General features: G+C 40.6%; 1 protein-coding gene across 1 annotated transcript in view; it reads right to left on the bottom strand.

The window, feature by feature from the left end:
- The window catches only part of SLIT3 (slit guidance ligand 3), a 467,475-nt gene that overhangs the window by 88,984 nt on the left and 357,506 nt on the right, over nucleotides 1-20,985 (bottom strand). Inside the window, exons 17-20 of the mRNA XM_041488030.1 lie at nucleotides 14,805-14,948; nucleotides 12,263-12,406; nucleotides 7,176-7,339; nucleotides 4,894-5,026 (exon numbers count right to left, since the gene is read on the bottom strand). Coding sequence (XP_041343964.1) covers nucleotides 4,894-5,026; nucleotides 7,176-7,339; nucleotides 12,263-12,406; nucleotides 14,805-14,948 — 585 coding nt within the window. The remainder of the gene's footprint in view (nucleotides 1-4,893; nucleotides 5,027-7,175; nucleotides 7,340-12,262; nucleotides 12,407-14,804; nucleotides 14,949-20,985) is intronic.

Raw genomic sequence — 20,985 nt, forward strand, 5'->3', positions numbered from 1 at the left:
AATTGAAAAAAAAAACCAAACCAGAAAATCCCAAAATACATGCTCAGCTCTCAAAGAAAGCCACCACCTTCCCACCTGGCAGCGTTTCTTCTAGAGCATGGCCAGGGGGGCTGGCACTGTGGGACAGGGCCTGCAGCAGCCCCAGGGCTCATCCAGCACCTTCCACACACACCAACATCGCACATAAAAAATTAAAAACTATGCATAAAAGATGACAGCTGCTCTTTTTCCAACTTGTCTATTTTTGCACTGAAACCACTTGGATTGGAGGTGATATAAGCAGCCCAAGGTGCCAGAGCATCGTGTAACAATTTCAGTCACTTGGAATCCTTTTTGAACAGAGATGCCTATTCAGCCATAAAGCAAACTAGTAGCAATCCATGCTAGGAGGAGAAACTGGAGAGAGAAATCAGTTCTCAGGCAGTAATTGAAAAGGCACAGAACCTTTCCTTTCAATATTTCACAAAGAATGTTACGTTACAAAAACCAAGATACCTGGCAATTTTATGTGGCTTTAAAATTAAGTTACACTCCAAAATTATTAATGTCCATATCCACGATCCTAACATTTTGAGTCAAATTTCATTTCCTAAAGATGGTGGTCTAGAAAAGAATTGGACTGGGAAAGATGAAACATCCACAAACAAGAATTTTAAGAGCTTCAATTACAGTTTCTTGAGAGGAAACAAAAAATAAGTGTGCATCTAGGTTCAAATATAGATCTTACATAAGCTTTGGCAAATTTGGACTGTGGGTTTTGCTGTATTTGTACATCAGAGCACAACCTCCATGTCTGACACACAAACATGTCTGTGTTAGAGAGAAAGTTAAATTTTAGTCTCTGCTAGTGCTAATGTCATCTTTCTGATATGTACCCAAACTTTACCGGCCACTGAACACGTCATTTGATACTATTGATATTATTTACTTTTCCCAAACTATCAGGTTGGAAATGCAAATTCCTCTTTTTCATCTGTGACTAAAATATCCTCTCCAGAACTCTCCCTTCTCTCAACGGGAGAATTCCCCTCTGCAGAAAATGAGCAGGACCACAGAAACCTAATTGTTTCTCTCCTTTATTGTCAAAGGAAAAACCCCTGATGCCTGGGCTGGGAGTCACTGTGTAAAACAGTGGGAATTGCCAGACAAGCAAGAGCATTTGCATTCTCAAGCAGATGATTTTCATCAAATATCTCACTCCAGAGTTTCCCTTTGATCAGCAGCAAGACTGGCAAACTGAAAAATGGTGCTAAACTGTTACAATATTCCACAGCTATCAAAACTGCTGTGGGCATATGTGTAGCACAGCCCAGGTACAAGCCACTGATTTTAGTCACAAGTCAAAGGAAATCACAAGTGCCTTGGAAACTGGAAAAAAAAGGTTGGGATTGGTGGTAAATGCCTCCAAGTAAATATGACAACTGATGTATCAAATACATGAACCTACCAGCAGAACAAGGAATAGAAATGGAAGAGAGAAGGTTTGTGAGGAGAGAAAGAAATGGCAAAAGTAATGCAAATGTTAGCCTGCATTGATATAAATGGAAGGAAAAATAATCACTAACAGTGATGTATGAATGCAGGTTTTTCTAACAATTCCACCAGTGCTATCCTATAGCCCAGTGTCATGACAACATTTGGAGTCTAGAGATGACATGATTGGTACATATTTATTCTAAAACACACCATGCTCATTATGTTACAGCTTGTGCACACCGTCCACATAATTGCCTCCAATGTTTTTCCCCAGTGCAAAATGTTATTTGCTGTAGGTCCATAAAAGCAGCTGGATGCTGTCAGATAAGACTTTATTAGATATAGACTATACTTTTGTGAATTAAAGGAAAAAATCTAGTGTTCACACACTGAGGTAATACATAAAAGGAGAAAGAGCATGGGAAACTAAGTTCAAACAGATTTAGGGAAAAAACCAGAATTAACAGAAAGCCTAAAACACTAAGCAGCAGCAAGGCTGCGTTCCAAACTAGCTCATTGCAGGAACATTTTACTTCTGAACATCTGGAGCAGAAAACTGAATCCGTTCAAAAAAACCAAGGTTTCTCTTCAGGGCAAGCAAACAGTGGGAAAAAAATGTAGGCAGTATGTAAATATACAGTGGAGGAATATACAGTGAAGGAATTTGCAAGAAACAACATAATATTTTCCTATTCCCAAGCAGCTGGAAGAAAGCTTGCCCATGATGATGGGGTTTTCTCAAAGAAAAGCTGGGAAATAGAAGTTTCTTGCATCATCATTCCTCTAAAAAGCACTGAGTGATGTTTTCAACTCTGTTCTAGATGGAAGCCTTCCCTGCCAAGGTAATCCCTGCTCCCAGGGGTGGTACAAACCAAACACAGGGATGTCTCCTATCATTCCAAGCTCTAAATATGAAGGAGATAATGGTTTTCACATGTCTTGTCTAAATATACATTGAAACAGAAACTCAGAATGAACACTGAAAGGAGAGAGCCTGTGTCTTCTGTCCACCCTGCAATAAAACTTTGCTGGGGATCTTCTTTGCTGAGTGTACAGTGAAATTTGACCCAGAAAGGGTAACATTTCCCCAATGTGCCTGTGCAAGAGATATGCTTATTTTTGCACAGTGCTATTTAATACCTGTTACAAGGAAAGGATTCCCCTTTTAAGACTATTTTAAGACCTCTAAGAGAATTTAAAGAAATTTATGAGAAGGCTACATTCAGCCACAAGAGAGTGGTTTAAGCAGATACCTGACAGCTCTTTTTCTTAAACCACGTTGCACAAAAGCTCTGCAGTTTAATAAAAAGCACTGCAACCAATGTGCCTGGCAGACGAATACATCAGCAATGGAAGGTTCTAAATGTCAGACTGGTGCATTGATAAAAACTGCACTGAAATGCTCCTGTGCATCCTGTCCCTGCTCAGGCTGTGGGGCACAGGGACAGGAGGCTCTGCATGACCTTGTCACCTCCTTGGCACCCTAGAATCTGGGCTTGGGCAACTGAACAGGGCAAGTCTCTTCCACCCTGTGCCCAGGAAGCTTTTGGGCTCCCTCTGCCAGGTTCCAGCTGTCCTCAAGATGAGGCAAGATGCTGGGTTCCACTGGAGATGCTGCTCATCACAGCAACAATGGCAATTCTCAAACACAGAACAATAAAAATGTGTAACTTCACACTGGTAACTTGCAACCTGCATGATACAGCAGGTTATGGGCTATATCTCTATCTCAATCTGGAAGCAGAGGAAAGACAAGCAAGATTGATTATTTTTTATTTACTTACTTCACTCTTGTCACAGTTTCCACAAACACATGAAATTTCGTGCTTCAGTACCTGCAACACATCTTTTGGTGCAGATACAAATAAGGAGCTCAGTTTATGTTGGTTGAGAGGAGAATGGGATCAGGATTGAATTTTAAGACAGCTGGGATGGATTCAAAGGTTATATTTGCAGAATATGAAATATTCAGAGCCAGGCAGTCCATGGCTGTCTGTGTTCTGCTGACACATTTCTGGATGGAAAGCAGAAAGCTGAACTGGAGCTTTGCACAGCCAAGAGGCTCCTACTGAAGAAGACAGTCACGTAAACTCCTATGAACTCAAACTGCTCACTTCCAGGCTATTGCCTCATTTGCCAAGAAATGGTTAAGAAATATAGCAGTTTTTAAGAATGTGAGATTAATTTTACTCTTTTTGCGAAAGCCGTGTCATCAGGGTATCAAATAGTATCAGTAGAACTCAATATGCAAAATTTAAACATAAAAATTCCTCAGTGTGGCAGTGGAAATCAAAGTAACATCTGTGATACCTTACTGCTGGCAAGTTACACTTGAATGCAATGAAACTGAACAAAAGCAGAGCAGAGATGACCTTGCAGACTTCATAACACTGATGGCAAAATATAAAGGAATCCAGGCCGGGAATTGCCTTTCAATTCAATTCAATTCACTATTAACCATGCCCTGGTCAATGGTGTTCCAAGGATGCATTCATTAATGCAAAGGTTCCTTGTTGAGTTACCCCAGGCACTTCCAGTGCCCTCATTCACCCACAAAGCCTTGCATTTGTCCACAGCACTGGTAAAAACAGTGTGAACCCCATTCTCCCCCCGTGAAGGGAATAAAAATAATAGTTGGTACTAGAAAATAGCAGAACCAGATTTTAGTTCATTATAAAATTCATCAAACATACCAACCAACTCAACCAATTATTTTCACATAGAAATGTTGATGAGATTGTAACAAGTTTCAGTAATGACTCACCTGGGATAGATTTGAATAAGGGCCTAAAGGGGAAAAGCTCAGTATTTCTACTGCCAACTGCTTAAGCCAAGCAGTTCCACCAGGATATTTTCTTTCCATGGAAAGAAAATCCACTATAAAGTCCTAGTGAAGCGTAGATGAAAAGACAACTAGAAAGATGGTTCTAAACTAGGATAAATTTACTTTGCAATATAATCTAATTATCTGTTATTTTAGCCATTTCATGAGGTTTGGAGAAAAGAATTCCTCGTTTCCACCACCAGCTTCCTTTTTTTTCCTTTTTTTAATCTCCTCAGAGGATAATTAGCTCACAGCTGCGTAACTCAGGAACATATTTTCATCATCCCTTCAAACTGCCTGTTGTGAGCTTGGGCTCTCACAGAAGCACTACGGGATTATTTGATACTAATAAATGCAGTTGTTCCTACACCCAGAATTAATGGGTACAAGGACAGATAAACTCTGTTCCCATTACAAAGTGATTTATTCAGTCAAAGGACAAATAAGAATAAGAATAATGGTCAGAACATACGGGAAGCACCAGAGCACAGATGACTAAAGTCAAAGGCAAACCCCCCATGGACCCACAAAGCCTCACTATGATGCAGTTTGATGAACTTCTTGAGAGAGGGGATAGGTAAAAGGTAACTTACAGCTCAGTCACGTCCTTGGGAATTCCCTTGGGCAGCATCCGCAGCCCTTTGTTGCTGCAGCGAACCACGGAGTCCACACAGGTACACTGGGAAGGACAAGGAGGGGAAAGCAAGCAGCTGCTCTCATCATTACCTGCACAGGGACAGAGGCAGAGTGTGAGGAAATCAGCATTGCAGCCCGAGGCACCCACTCTGAAGATAACTGGTGACAAGGACCAGGCAGGGGCACCCTGAATCCAGGGTAACCATCGCAGCATTTCACACTAGATCCAACGCTTTGGGTCACCCTGCCCTCATTCAAGCTCTTTAGGCAAACAGCTCATAAACTGAATAGAAATATTTTAAAATATTATTTAATACATTTAAAATACTTTTTTTTCCCTAAGGAGAATCTACTTTGTAATTCTGCAATTATAGTGCAATCCAGTTTATGAATCCCAAATCCTTCCCCCACCCATAATACGCCAGTTGAAATGGAGAACTTGACTAGCACATTGCCCTTAAATTCATCTAGAGAGATGATATTCCCTACCTACTCTCCTTTTGGAAGACTTTTTTAAAATTCAGCTTTTAGATGTTTATTTTTTACCTTTGAAAGTCAGCCTGGCACTTTGTTTATGATCTGAATTGTAAAGTTTCATTGTTTTCAACAACGATAACCAGGCAAACAACAAACTGAAGCAGCACACTTCCAACTGCTGGCAATCCATCTGTGCACACTCAAAAATATCAACTTTCTCCAAAAATGGTTTCAAAGGTCCATAAACAGCAGATTAAATCTTGTAATTGAAGAACAATAGGGTTTCTGCAGTAGAAACCAACGCTTTGAAGCTAAGAACATTAAAGCATGGATTTTCCCCAAAAGCAACAGGCTTTGCAAAACATAAGGCACATGCCTGCTGCAGGATCACGATGTATGTGAAAGGAAACACTTAGTGGCACATTCTGGGGATGACAGGGAGGGGAAGCACACAACTGTGTGTGAGCACAGGCAGCCCGAGCTGAGACCCAGAGCTCCCAGCCTGCTCTTTCTTTCTAACTGATGCAAGGACTAATTGAGACAGATCTGGTTCTTTCTTCTCTCTGCTGGAAGCACCCACGAGCATTGAGATTAAAGAAAAAGACTGGAAGTCCTGGTACAAGATAACAGGATTACCCCTGACTGTATGGGTAGGAATCATTTGCATTCAGAGGGCTGGGGAGGCACCACCAGACTACAGAAGAACAGAGAAGATTTTTTTTCTTTTCTTCCCCACTGAGTTTAATGACTGGAAACAAAATTCAAAGTCCCTCATAAACCTGCAGAAAGAGCATGTTTTTTCAGCATATTTAATTTTCCCCTGTGTTCTGTGTTTCACACCCTGCCACCACCTACTTTCCATTTGCCTCGACTCCAAGTTACTGCCTGACAGAGAGAGCTCCCAACTGTGGAATGACATTTCGTGCACCAGGATTCTTCTTTTCTCCCAAGTGTGGAATGTCAGTCTGTGGACCAGGATTTTGCTTGGTTTTGGGGCTTTTTTCTCTCAAATTAGAAGTGAATTATTCTTTTATAACTAAACCTGGGTCTCTTGAGCTCTGAGCTCAAGAACCTGGGCCTGTTGCCAGATTGCCTGACTAGGACAGGAATTAATTTTTATTCTAAGTAGGGAACTCTTATTGTCTCTTTAGAAGTATGACTAACTGCACCTCCAGCCTCTCTGGTCTCAACAAGCTGCAAGTCAAGTTAGCAGGGCATTCATCAAGGAATGTTCTCCTTACCAGTTTCTCTAAAGTCTGCTTGACCAGAATACAAAAACTACCTGGAGAATGGAAGAAATGTCAGGGTATTTTCTTTTAAACCCACATATACCCAACAAAACACAAAGCATCACTGAGTAATTTCAAATAATGTCTAAGGTTTTTTAAAATTTCCCTGTATTCACGTTTTACTTGTGACCCTGAAGAGTATCCAGATCTAAGATATTTTCCAAGCAAGTACAGCTCCCACTGATTTCAAAGTGTTAACTAAGAGTAAGGAAGGCCCAGGATTACACCAGGATTAGACTATGCAGAGCATTTGTCTACAATAAATTAATTCTTATATTTAGGTGTAGATAGCAGAAATTCAGAAACTGGAAATCAAGAATCAAAATATATCAGTGATAGAGAACAGTGATCTTCAGCTCTAGGTGGCTGCTTTTTCCACCACCAGACCAAAATGTTTACTGTGCAGCACTGCTCGGTAGGGAGGAACCTTCTCAACCTTACCACAAGTGCTAAATCAAACTGGATTTTCTTACCATCACAGGTGAAGTCCTGGACATCTACATCTTGGATTGGAATATCCTTTAAGAAAAAGGGTTTCAAGCAGCGTGGATTTCCACTGACAATTCTCTTCTTCCTCAGCCACTTCCCCAACCAGGCCAAATGGCAGTTACAGTTAAAGGAGTTAGCCAGCAAATTACTGAAAGGGAACAAAACATAATTCCATTACACATGAACATACAGAAATACTGAAATAACTACAGAAAGATGAGGGGCTCCAAGTCCAGACTCTTTCCTGTGTTCCTGTGAAATCCCTTCTCCATCCTGCAGATCCAGAAAGTTCTATGCAGGTTTTATATTAGGGATAGGATTATAATTAAAAAATATATAGTTATGCATATATAAACATGTTTATAAACCAAAGTGCTTAAAATTATTATTTAAACATACGTACACCGCTACCAGGGCTGGATTTATTGTGGAATCAACCCAAGTTACAGCTCCCACCTCACCAACTGCACCCACGTGTGCATATCTTCACCACAATCATGTACCTGCCCCAGAACTCCCATGCCCACCCTCTGCCTCTGTCCCAGCCCACACAAACCAGAGCCAGGAGGGAGCCACTGGCAAGCTGAATTTGGGGTTCCTATTGAAACAGCAAGGATAGTGCTGTACATGTACATATATAAAGCAGCACTGTCATCCTGAGCCACTTATGAAGATTTCTCAGCTCTGGGTACCTGTAGTGAAAAGCATCTGCTCTGCTGCCTTGTGCACTTTGTGGGGTCTGCTTCAAATCTTGCTCCAGCTCCTGAAATATCTTCTATCCAGAGCTGCAGCCCAGGCATGGTGCTGGGGTGTGCAGCCCCCAGAGCAATCATCCGACACCTCCACGAGAGGGATGGAGTCTGAACACAGCCTGGCTTAGCAGCTCCTTCCTAAGTTCAGTTAGCTGAAGGAAAGAGGCTGAGATCCCTGGTAAAAAGGGAGAGCTGTCTATGCTATGTACAGAGACAGGCAGAATCAACAGCCTCAGTTTGAGGCTGCCTCATGGAAGAAGAATGAGCTGCCAGGGCCTGTGCATGGAAAATGAAGTCTCTAAACTAATATTGATGGGATAGTCACATCATGTATGAATGTGCCCAAGAGTTAGTCTTTTGGTAGCACAGAAAGAAATACGATAATGAAATTTCTTTAAACAATAGCATATCTTTTAAGACAAGAAATTTTAAGGCAAGAAACAGGCACTTCAAGTGCAGGTGTGGTAGCTGAAGTAGCTTTTAAGTCTTCACTTACAAGATGCTTTCACAAACCTAAATATGCAGTCAAAATCACATTAGGACTTCAGCCAAACAATTCCTTCAGAAAACAATAGTACTGAAGACAAAAACATGTGGCACGATTGAGGTGGGGCAGTTAGAAAGCAAACCCAAAGCAACTCCTAAATTCTGTAGGTTGTAGGCCAAAATCACACAGCCACAATATGATTTACAGCTGCTCTCAGCACTGCAGCACAGCCTACTTCAATCACTGCTCTGCCCTGGAGCTCTGGGGTTAATCCCATGTGGATTTAACACAGGCTTATGGACATTGCGGAGAAAGGAGAATTGGGGGGAGCAGAAACTCAGCATAATGTTATAAAAACACTCCACCTGCTTCACACTAAGATTCAAACACTGCAGAAAGGTGAGAAAACCAACAGGTTACGCAAGAGCTTTCATAAAGAAGGTGCAAAAAAAGCACTGAAAGCAATACTCCAATTCTAGCTGCTTTCCTTCTGAATTGTTTTCCATGTTCTTTAATCCATAATGGGACCACATGCAGGATGCTTTGTGTATTTTCCACACTGATAGACTTTGGCATGAGCAGAGTGCCTGAACCAAATGTCTGAACCGCTGACGCCGAGTGAGGCAGTGCTTCAAAGGCCATTTGTTCCACCGATGGAAGAGAGTGAGATCACATCCACAGAACTGCTTCCATAACACAAATGCTCAGAATTTAATAATCTACAACTGGGAACAAACAGCAGGTGTGTATAATCAGGTTTCTGGAAAACCAGCAGCTCCGAGGGTAAAGGACATTTTGCACATCTAGAGAGCATCTTACCAAGACTTATCAAAAACTTTCACAAACATTCCATCTACAAAACGTTCCATATCAAAAAATAGCAATTATCCCTGTCTAGAGAGGAGAGATTGTTTTGACTTAATGTAACTATCCACAAAGCTTCCTTTTCTTCTTGGCAAACACAGGTTAATGTATGATGTAAAATTTTTGGAGTCCTTAGTTTAGAAGTGGGATTATGCTTTTTCTTGGGAAGTAAGAAAGAAATACATTGCTACAGATAAAATTAACAAATAAACAAATCTCCCATTTAGAAATTCAAATCAGTCCAGGCAGAAAAAGAACAAATTTATCTTGTCAGTAATTCCACGTGATCTTCTGCCACTTTATCAACTTCTAGATTGCATCCTTTTCCAACTGCAGAGCAGGGATTTTTAGCTTTAATGCAGTATGAAGTTCCCACACCTCCCTACATACATGCTCTCTCCATGGCAAGGCTGTGATGCAACTATTGATAGAAATGTAAGATGAAGTCTCAGCTTAAAGTATCACATGGATAAAGAGATTTCCTACTCGACTAGAAATGGAATTGAAAGTCTGGAAAGGCTAATTATATGTCAAAGCTTTACTGAGGAAACTGACTATTCAAGTGGAGTTCTCAAATCAGAAACAGTTGGGAAGAAAAATTGATGTGAAAACTCATCATTAATAATCAGAGTTCTACACATACAACAGTGATTTACCCACTCAGACAGAAATACAGCAATCAAACTTTTAGCAGATATTTTGTACTAACATTAAATGCAGAAGTGTTTACTCAAGGACATAGGCATATTTTAAAAATCAAGGGGAAATAGAAGTCTTGAGGAATGAAATATGTATATCCTACTACAAGTGCCTCTTCAAAATTACAAAGAAGTAATAGAATACTAACTATTTAAATGGATTCTAGTGACCTGTTAGAAAAACATGCTGGAACACATCTGGATGTTTTTGAAATTAGATTGCAAATATATTCTGGAATTCAGGTTAAGTTTATACAAAAATAGTTTTATGTCATTCTGGCATTATGCAGTTATTTTAATAATAATCCATGGAAAAGCAGTGCTGCTTGCAAATATCTCTCTTGACTGTGCAAGGACTAAAAGATATGACTGAATTTTCTGTGTGAAGAACTGCAAGGGCACTTCAAATTAAGATGCTACCTTGCCTAGTTTGACCAACAACAAAATAAAATTGCAATTTTTTATACCAAACAGATGTTCTTCCTCTATTGAAAATCATTAGATGGTGTATTATTTTCAGATCTGTCCATGTTTTGAGAATATCAACGAGACTGACTCACAAAGGGTAAGAACAAAGGGAACAATGTTCTTTAGTGCTGCAAATATGCCAATATAAAAATGGAAATGGAATGTTGCAGGAATTTCATCTCCCATTGATAGAAGTGCAAGTAAAGCATTACAGTACCCGATTAGCTCCCAAAGTGTGGGCTGAACAGGGAAAACAGTCACACCATCTAACTTCAGTGGTGTGTGTCATCCAATAAATCCACCTACAGGGGAGTGCTGCCATGAAATGAACAAAGCTGAATTCTGCATTTATGGCAAAAATCACCATGGCCTCAACCCAGGGTCTAAAGAAGTCAAAATCACACCTTTTCTGCCTGTAGATCAAACACAGGATGCAAATGTGTCAAAGAAGAAACTCTTCCACCAAGACACAGCTAGGAACCAACAGGATTATAAATCAGTGCCTAAGCAATGCTCTCTAATTAGCAGCAGCTTTCATTGCTCTTGCTAGAAAGCGCAACAATCTTTTCCCACAGATGAAAAAAGAAAATGGGCTGTTTTCTAACAAAATACGACAAGGACCATTCTATGAAAGCAAGGTAGGGGCTCCACAGACTGATTCAGAGAGCGCCTGTACAAAGGGAGCCACAGAGGAAGCACAGCTGCAACAGAGAGGAGCAGGCAGGCACTGCCCGCAGCACAGTGACAACAAGCTTCCAGCAAGTGCCACTTGCTTTGACCAGAGACTTGAAAACAGTCAACAAAAATAAGCTGCTTGTGTTTCTCTCTTTGTCCATCAATTTCACGGAGATTCTTGGGACTGCACAATGTAAAAGGAAAGAAAATTCTGCGTTCCTTATGCTGCACGAAGCTAATGCCAAAATGATAACTGATTTGCTGGTGAAAAGTTGCCGCAGCAAAGGGAAAGTGTCAGCAACAAAACAGCTGAGATTCAACACTTCCTTCTTTGCCCAAACATGATGAAGAATGTTTTCTAATCCTGAAATGCAATAGGATTGAGAGTTTATTTTGACTGGACAATTAGGCTGTATTTTCAAGGCAGACAATTTCCATTAACAGCAACACCAGGGTCCCCTCTCACAGCTGGAAACAAAAGGCAGACTTTCTTTTCATATTTATCAGTCTGTACTTTATTAAAATGGACATACTAAAAAAAACATTTAAAAGTATTTAAGAAGCATGGGAAATATTTCAAAGAATGACTGAGAAGTGTAAGAGAATTAAAACAAAGCTTAGCTTGGGATTTTCAAATTCACATTCAGTAAGACTTGACTATTTTGTTTTCTTCAGATTCTCTGAAAATCTAAGAATTAGCTAGTAGACTTCTGATGTTTAACTAATTTAACTGAAATCCAAGAAAGCAGATCTTACAAAATCAGACTCTACTGACACTGAAGGAGCTTCAGGGAGCTGAGTGTGTCATAAGCTACACTCTTTGAATCTGCAGAAATGGTTTTACATGACCTTCTCCTGCACGTTGCACTGGGCTATGACACAGCAAACCACAGTCATCCTGCCTGAGGCTGGCAACCTCCAAGTATTTTCAGCACTCTAGCTGAAACTAAAGTTAAAAAAAAAAATAAAAATAACACCTTGTATCCTCCAAACCTGCGATTTCAGTAGGATGGAGTTTTCTTCCCCTAGATGAGGTTTTCCATATAAACTGAAACATTGTCTTTTTTAAAAGGAAAGCACAGAAGAACAGCACCATGACATGTTCATCACATAAAAAGATAACTTACATTGTGGACAAAGAGACCAGAGTGCTGAAGGCTCCAGGGGTGATGGTGCTGATGTGATTGTCATACAGAGACAGGAGCCTCACTGAGCTCAGGCCAGCAAAGGTGTCATTGTTTATGCAGCTGATGGAGTTGCTCCTCAGCATCCTACAAGGATTAAAACACGGAATTAGGAACCACTGGGAGGGGCTATAATTTAAGAATGGGAGGTGCTTTACCAAGGGCATCAAGAGATGCTTTGGAAATCATTCTGTTTTTATTGATTGCTGGAGTAGAACACAGCTAGAGGAGGGTTAGATTCATGTAAACATGGTCTTGTGAATTTAAAATGCATCTCTTCCACTCGACGTTAGAGGCTAATGGGAACTGCACATCTGAAAGCAATATGCAATTAAAGTTATTAGTAGTGACAAACCTGAAACAAAAACTAAAGACCCAATTTAATAAATATCTGAGATGTATTTCAGAGATCATTTGAAAAAGACTGCCAGAAGTGTGTGACAATAACAATACTGATTGCATTACTTCTGCTCATGTCCTGGATGTTTTCCGTAATCTACACTGCAAAAGTATAGAAGAAAACAGTATCCTCATCAAAAATCAAGGAATATCGTAGGAAGGATTTCCAGACCTGGCACAAGCTCTGGAATGTCATTATCATCATTAATTTTGAAGACAAAACCCAGTAATTATTCTATAAAATGGTCTTTGCTTGGTGCTTGTACCAGATGATTCAGTGCTGTGTTTTGGAAGATACATCTCTCTGAGTTGTTATGGTAACAATGAACTCGACAATAAAGACCAATTAATCTGAAAGGCTGGAGCATCTTGTTTCACTCCATTGCAAAAGAGGCTCATGTGTATTTGTTACACTGCATGCCAATCAATATCTGGGTCTGTAAACATCACTGCACTGTTGTGATATTCCTACTTAGGTGAAAAATCATTCAGTAATTAAAGCACACTACCAAAGACCCACAAAATACATGCAGCTCCTGCTGCTGTTGCAGTGAATTGATCCTACAAACTGAGGAGGGTTAACTCCTGGGTATCAAACTCATGCAGTGAACAATGGAAATTCAGACTCCCTCAGGAGTTTGAATTTAAATCTCAGATTGGTATCTGCCAGCTGGCCATTGAAGTGCTACATCAATGCTACCTGAAAATTACCAAAGAGAGTTTAGATATGCTGGAAAAGCATTGACAGTGACATCACAGACATTGCCTGTTTGGGGCTGAACAATGTGCTGCTTTTGCATCACTGGTCTGTGCAGTTACCACCAGCGGCACCACGGTCTCTGTAATTTTGGGTCTGCAGCTGGGGTGAAACTGTGTCAGGAAAGACCCACAGGGCAAAGAGACACACCTTTGCCAGGTCAAGAGCACAAGCTCTAAAATGAACAGGCAGTAAACGAGAGAATAAGGCCCTTAGTGGTTCAGGAGCAGCAGGGAACATTTCTGCTGCCTGATATGGAATGTATCAGGCAGCAGAACTGCAAGATGGGATGGATGAATTTGAATGCCAATGTATCCTGCACAGTGATTTCTTACATTGCAGGAAATACAGCCTTTAAAAGCTGGACCATGACCCTGACAAATGCAGCTCTTTTGCAAAAGATTACTATTTTAATGCTGAAAGAAAGTCAATTAATGGGTAGCAATATATGTCCCTCAAGCCAAACCCTTTGGTTTCATATCATGGTTCACCATGCACTGTGTGCCCTTCCTGAAAGAAAACTTAGACTCACAAATCCTCATATCATGCTGTGTATATTTAGACTGCTTTATCAGCTGGGGGAAATGTAGGTCAGGTCAGCAGGATAGCTTGAATGTTAAGCATCTTTTTATTAAAAAATGCTGAATTTTGTTTAGGAGCACTGCCACAGGCTGCTTTACAGTATAAAAATTAATTTAATATCTATGGGCAGTATTTTCAAATCCCTTAGTAAAGTGCATACATTAAATTGAAGAACAGATGGCTGTAACCACAAAAAATGTTAATGGAACAGCAAAAGTTCCATATTTGTCATCACAGAACAAAGTCCTTGAAATGAAACTTGAATTTTTTTTTACACTTGAGTAGGAACTGTACTAATTGTGTCATGATACCTTGCAAAAAGAGCAGTACTTTTGCTAATGAATAAATTGCACATTTTAATTGTATTTTGATTCCTAGAGTTTATTTCTTGACAGCCCCACATAGTCAAGTGCTTTCTTTCTACAGCACAGCTCCAGTTTGGGTGGAGGAACAGTGGGACGATGGACAAAGAGACAGGAAATAAAATAATAAAAGCATTAAATGACTGGAAGTGCACAAATTTGACAGATGACAGGTTCCCCATCATGTCAGTCCTGTGAAAATCTGTCCCTTTTACAGAAATAGCTCATAAATCTCAAACCTGCCCAGGACTAGAGATGGATTGAAACCCTCAAGGCCCAGCAGTAGCTCTGGCTGTGCAATAACAGATATTTCAGCAGGCACTGCTGAGCTGAGCACTCCCACCCTGCCCAGAGAGGAACAAAGGCAGGGCTCTCTCTCACTTACAGGGTCTTCAGCCCCGTGAGGCCCCTGAACATCCGTCCATGCACGGATTCCAGCTGGTTCTCCGTCAGGATCAGCTCCTGCACGCCCGCGGCGCCGTCGAACGCGCCCTCCCGGATCTCCTTGATCTTGTTGTTGCTCAGATTTCTGGAAGGACACACCCAGTGACAATAAGGAAATCAGGAGTGTTTTATTCCAAACATCACACTGGAGGGAGGGAGATAGGAGAATTTGTTCCTTTTAGTGGTTATCTAGAGAGACCTATCTATTCATCCAGCAAGGAGCGCATCCAGAAGTTCAAAGGTATTCCTATGTTCTTACAAATAGCTCCCTGGCACTCATGAAAATCACAATTATTTCAGCTGTATCAAGATAACTTAAATTAATGCAGCTACCAGATTTTAACTCCTCATGTAATTCTTTCATATCCATGCCTCTGGAAACAGTAAGTGGGAGTTTCCAGCACCTGATTCATGTCCATGAAGTTATGGACAGTGCTTGGGTGTGGGTGCTCATCTGGCAAGAGTCAGTTAATGCTACTGCCATTGAAATGCTGTCACAAATTGAAATACAGACCACTTTTGTTCACTGTACCATGTATCTGATACCAACTTTAGTATGTACACTTAAATAAAAAAAACACCACTCAAAACGAAACAAGTATCTCTTAATTGTCAATTCACAGCCACTGCAATACACAGCATTATTTTTAAATATTTACTCTGCCTATGCAGTCTCAAGATGTTTGCTTATACATTAGAAAACTTTGATCTACAAAGTCAAATGAAGTTCTCCTGAAATGCAAAATTAATCTTTTGAATATTTCATATTTGTGAAAACCCCCATGAACAGACAATTTCTGAATGATAAAATTGCCATCAGAGATGTATAAAAATAAAAGGCATTTAATTATTTAAAACATTTATATAGGAGGCCTTAAGCACATTAAAACTTTGAGCCTGAGTCCTTCAAATATCTCCCATGATGTCCTGTATAGATTATGATAAATAATTCTATTTGTTGAGGTCTATGACAGGAAACATTGCTCTTTGTTTTACTATCTACAACAAAAAGGAGAAAGTACAAGATATATTCTTGCTCCCAAGAAGATGTTAAATTCCAACACCATTACTCATGCAGAATAGCACATTATTCCAAAAATGATCCCAGTACAGACACAGCATGAGTAATAGTTTCAAAATCCAATTCCAGGTGATATAAAACAAATGACAAGGTATCAGATTAACACCTGGGCTACTCTGCTCAGAAGAGCTGGCAATCTTACTGGGATAAAAGTTGACAGAAGACATGGAAAGAGGACAGCTTGGCCTCAGATAGAAATAATGTGGGTCTTGCTCTTTTCAGAAGTCATCACTTAATAAAATAAAAAAAAAAAGAGCCTTGGAAATATGTTTCATGTGGGAAACTGGAGTACACTGGTTTATGTCTGCTGAACAACTGTCGGAGAGTGGGCCCTACAGCATGTGGCCCATCACCTCTTGTGCTTTCTTGTGATCAGAAAGAATAGGAGCACGCCAGCAATCAGCCAAAAATAACATAAAAACATCTAGAAATACTTACAGGCAAATTTCTCTTTCCAGAAGTTTAGTGCTTTGTGCTAGCGCTCACATGAAGAGTTTATGTTCAGTGTCAAAGCAAGTCAAGGGAGGATATTCTGACATATGCATTTAATTTTGGGGCTCAGATATTTCTCTAGTGGAAATGTTTATAGCTCAGCATCTCTTCTGAATGCTGGCATAAATAAACGCTCCCAAAGATGCCCCTCCTGGTAAAGATCATGCCACAATGCATATTTGCACAGAATAAGTAAGTAAATGTTTGTGGTGGGAAGGGAGGGTGAGTTACTATAATAGACAAAGACTTTGCAGATTGCAAACTGACCTACAGTTGTAGTTGTAAAGTTTATTAGTTACTTTTTGCCATATAGAAGATATTTAGGTACATGTATTAAAACATGGGGGCAATTTTAATGGTCTATTAGATACTGAAGGCAGAAAAGGGCAAATATTGGAGACAAAAGTTGGCCACCATCTGCAAAGGAATTGGCACCTTTATACAGTGCTAACATCTGAATTTTAATTGCTGCCAAAGGACTTCAGCAGATAGGCAACTCTGCTCATTTGAGTTAATAATGCCTGATCTTTTCAGCAAGACAGAATTACCCATAAATATGCCAACAGTCTCAGAAGAAGCCAATTATAAATACCTTTCCCATGCAAAAGATTTGAAAATCCAACATTATGCTGAAATCAAAGTTGCAAGGCAGAGAAAGCAGAAGCTCTGCAGTAATAAATAGGTAAAGATGTTACAGTCCTGCAATCCTGCCTGGAGTATTGTCAAAGCAGAAGTTCTGCCAACCTGGATTTTGCTATTTGTCTTCCTGAACTGGAGTTTCCCATATCAGAATGCAACAAAAAAAAGTCGTAGATGACAACATTCAGTCACCAAAGGGGGAAAAAAAAGTTTCCTCCTAAAGTCTGAACAGCTAGAATAATAAACATGAGAAATTACATACTTTTCAGTCTAGAGTTACCAGGAAAAATGATCAGCTGGTATAAAGCTTAAAAAATGAAAGCACTGTAGCACTGCAGACCTTCTGCTTGGTCTGCAACTCTGAGACCTCTAACTCCATCCTTCCCAGCTCTAAAAGATTCTATGTGATCATCACACTTGACAAGGAATTTTTCTATCAGAAAAAAAAACCTACTGACAGTTTATAGCAAACTCCCACTAGAGAAAAGCCCCATCCTCTTGCAACACTGAGCTTCTACCAGGAATTCTTCTTGAAATACTGGAAGACAGTGGAAAAGAAACTGAGTTTTGAGACTCCTATGCCCTCTGGCAGGAGCCAAATTGGAGCCAGCCTGACCTCAGCCTGGTAACTTCTGAAGGTTTTTTCCATAAGGACTTCCTGATTTACCCTGGTGATAATATTTAATCCTATTGCCAGACTTTTATTTTGGGTCAGAGGTCAAAACAAATTTTCAGAAAGCCTGGGTCTGCTTTATGGGGGGCTATGAATAGGAAAATTAAGAGATCAAGAAGCTATCAAGGTGACATTGTTCACACAGCTCACTTTTCAGTCACATTTTATTTACTTTATGGCTGAAGTTCATAACAATATTATTTCTGTCGATCTCATAACTTCAAGAGCAAGCTGAATTCTATTCACACTTAACAGAAGCATTCACCCTGCTGTATCTGCTGGGGCAATGTCAGCATTCCAGCTCCCCACTGCCAAGTTACTGACACACCTTTCCATCTGGAAAACCCCTGAGAGAGATCTGTAACCACAAGAGATCTGCTTGGTCTCACCTCCAACCCTGCAGTTTTATCATAAAAACAGCCTGTCCTGAGTGGGGTTTCCCTAGAATATTTCTGTCTGCTGGAGATGTGCTTGGAATCTTTAAGCACATGTGAGGAGGAAAAGCTCAGTGCTGCTGCATTCCCCTGGAGGATGCTGAGAGGGTTTTACAGCCTTTCCCAATGGTCTGGCTGGGTTTGATAGTGTGAGCTGTCCTCAGGAGCTGCGTGGCACTGAAAGCCTTAAATACTACAGATAGACAGTGAATTGCACCCAGTGACACCCCTGCACTCATCCAGCAGAGCAGAGTGATGGCCTTGCTGTAAAAAACACAATGAGCCCAAAATGCCAAAAGCACAACACTCTATTCAACCCCATTTCCAGAAAATAAAGTCTGTTTCTGTGTAACAAGCGACAGATGACTGCAACCTCATTTGCCATGGCAAAATTCATGCTTAGGGGAAGGAACAACAGGTAACAGCTGTTTCCAAGGGCACAGACCACTTCTGCCTCCCCCAGAAACCTGATATCCTGGTTTTGAAGCTGACTTCCAGTCCACAAACTTTATCATGATTCAATTTTATTTCACATGTAAAACATTCAGATCCTGGTCTGACACTCCATACAGTTCAATCTAGCAGAAATATTTACAGCCAAATTAAGCCTCCAAAGGCAATTACATGCTGGAGGTGGGTTGGCAGTACCAGCTATTGGCAAGACAGCCTGACATTTCTTATAATAAAGACCATATTATATGTTCACTTTGTAACTTTGGCAAGACTTAACTGAATGAACTGTTAGATGACCCTTTCAGGTTTTGAGGTAAACATTTTTCATTACTCTTGTTCTCAAGAGAAGAGGTCAGTCCCCTTTCTCCCCAGCAGTGCATCAAGTATGGCAGTTCACCTTTCTATTTTGCATGTGAGCTCATTGCTGACTTCTTTTCACTGCAGAAACAGCTGCTGGGACCTCAGTGGGAACGGCCACTGATTTCCTGTAGGCACAGAGGAGTGGGCAAGCTCTAGAGATGGCATGTGGGGGTTCCAGCCTCTGCCTGCGGGTCAGTATCCCATTTCAGCAAGTAAGGGTCTCTCTGTGCTGCCTCTGAGTCAGATACCCAGGGGGTTTTGGTCATTGACCCTGTCATGGCCAGGAGACCCCTCCAGGCTCCCACTGCCATGGGAGTCCCCAGACACTGGAAGGTTTTTTCTCTAATTAACAGCTGAGGTATTGCCAGGGAGTGGTGAGGTTCCCAGCATTTGCTTCATGCTGAATTTGGTGGTTGCTGAAAGAAATAAACTGCTGCCTTCTACAAAAGTCAAAACTTCACCTCTGTGAATAGGGATGTCTCCCCTCTCCCTACCTGACATGAGACCTTGATGTGCTGAGTGAGAAGATCTCCCACTGGACACATAATTCCCTGTGAAAGGCAGCAGCTTCCAGCTCCCATGGCTGGAGGGCAGCAGCTCCTGGAGCCTTTTTAGGACACCCCCTAAGTCCAAGTCCTGAAGCTGCTCCCACTCCTGAAGAGCTCAGAAATGCATCCTTGTATTTCTCCTGCACTCCAGGGAGATTCCAAGTGCTCTTTGCTAACCACTGCAAAATATCAGCAACGCAGTCCTTGGAGCCTGAAGTCATTGTGATGGGACTTGAGCCTTCAGAGCCTTCAGCTTTCCCTTCACACAGGCAAGATCAGGTAAGGCCATACAGTAAAAACACAATGAAAGCAAAACAGAGGTCACTGGAGAACCCAGTAAATTACTTCTGGACTGGATTAGACCTGTCTAGAAGAATCTACACCAATCTTTTCATTCTACTGTAAAAAGCATTAAACATAAAGAAAATTAAAATTTAGGTTGTGAAAACCATACTATGTATATGGGATTTTGCAGCTAATTATTGAAGTTGATTATTTTTTTAAAGGCACATGCAGATATGTTAACCTTTTAGAAACTAGCAGGGTAATCTTAGCTATTTAATTCCTAAGTAAAATGTGGCATCACATTGCATTATGTATCTCTGACCTTTACATTTTTATATCAAGAATTCAATTTTGTTTTGCATTAAAATGTATTAAACCCTAGGCTGACACATCATACAATAAGGTTCAGCTTAGGAGGACTATTTACAGACAAATTACACCACAGCAGCTAATTACTTATTAGAGGTGGGGTTGGTGCTACCACATGTTGCAAAGGTGGTCTAACACTTCCCTTTTTTCCCCATCATTTTGACTCTCTCTGGAATTCTGCTGGAGCTTTACCAGCCACAGTGGAACCATGGCTCTCTGAAATGAAGTTTATTTTCCAAGTTCCTCGGCATGGATCTGTCAGTAGTCCTTAACTCAAGTGAAAGACAACCAGAGGAAAAGCATTCAAATACCCTTCAGATATCCATATTACAGATATTCATATTACCGATATTCATATTCATTTCAGAAAAAAAAAAAAAAGAGTATTTCAGAGAAATAAATAAAGAAAAAAAATTGTATTATTTAGGCTAATGCCCTGCCACTGCAAAGCTCAGGGCTGTTTTCTTAAGCCTAGGAAACAATTCAATTTCCAGACAGATTCTTCCACCTGCTGTTTGCCTTTAACACTTAAGCAGACAAGGGATATACGATGAGACAGAGTCAATACTGTCAATCAAATAATAATTATGTTTCTTGTCCCCTATACACACTAAAAAATGGGGATTGGATCAATGTTCTTCCTCTCTGATTTAGCAGCAGCAGTGAGCCCCAGTGCAGACCCTGTGCCTGCCACCCCTGCCACACAGAGCTGCTGCTTTGGGACCATGAGCAGCAGCAATTCCATCTGAGGCACTCCCACATTTCCCCTCTTGCTGGGTGGAGAGGGG

Source organism: Pyrgilauda ruficollis, unplaced genomic scaffold (genome assembly GCF_017590135.1).
Source record: "Pyrgilauda ruficollis isolate IOZ18807 unplaced genomic scaffold, ASM1759013v1 scaffold86, whole genome shotgun sequence".
Classification (NCBI taxonomy): Eukaryota; Metazoa; Chordata; class Aves; order Passeriformes; family Passeridae; genus Pyrgilauda; species Pyrgilauda ruficollis.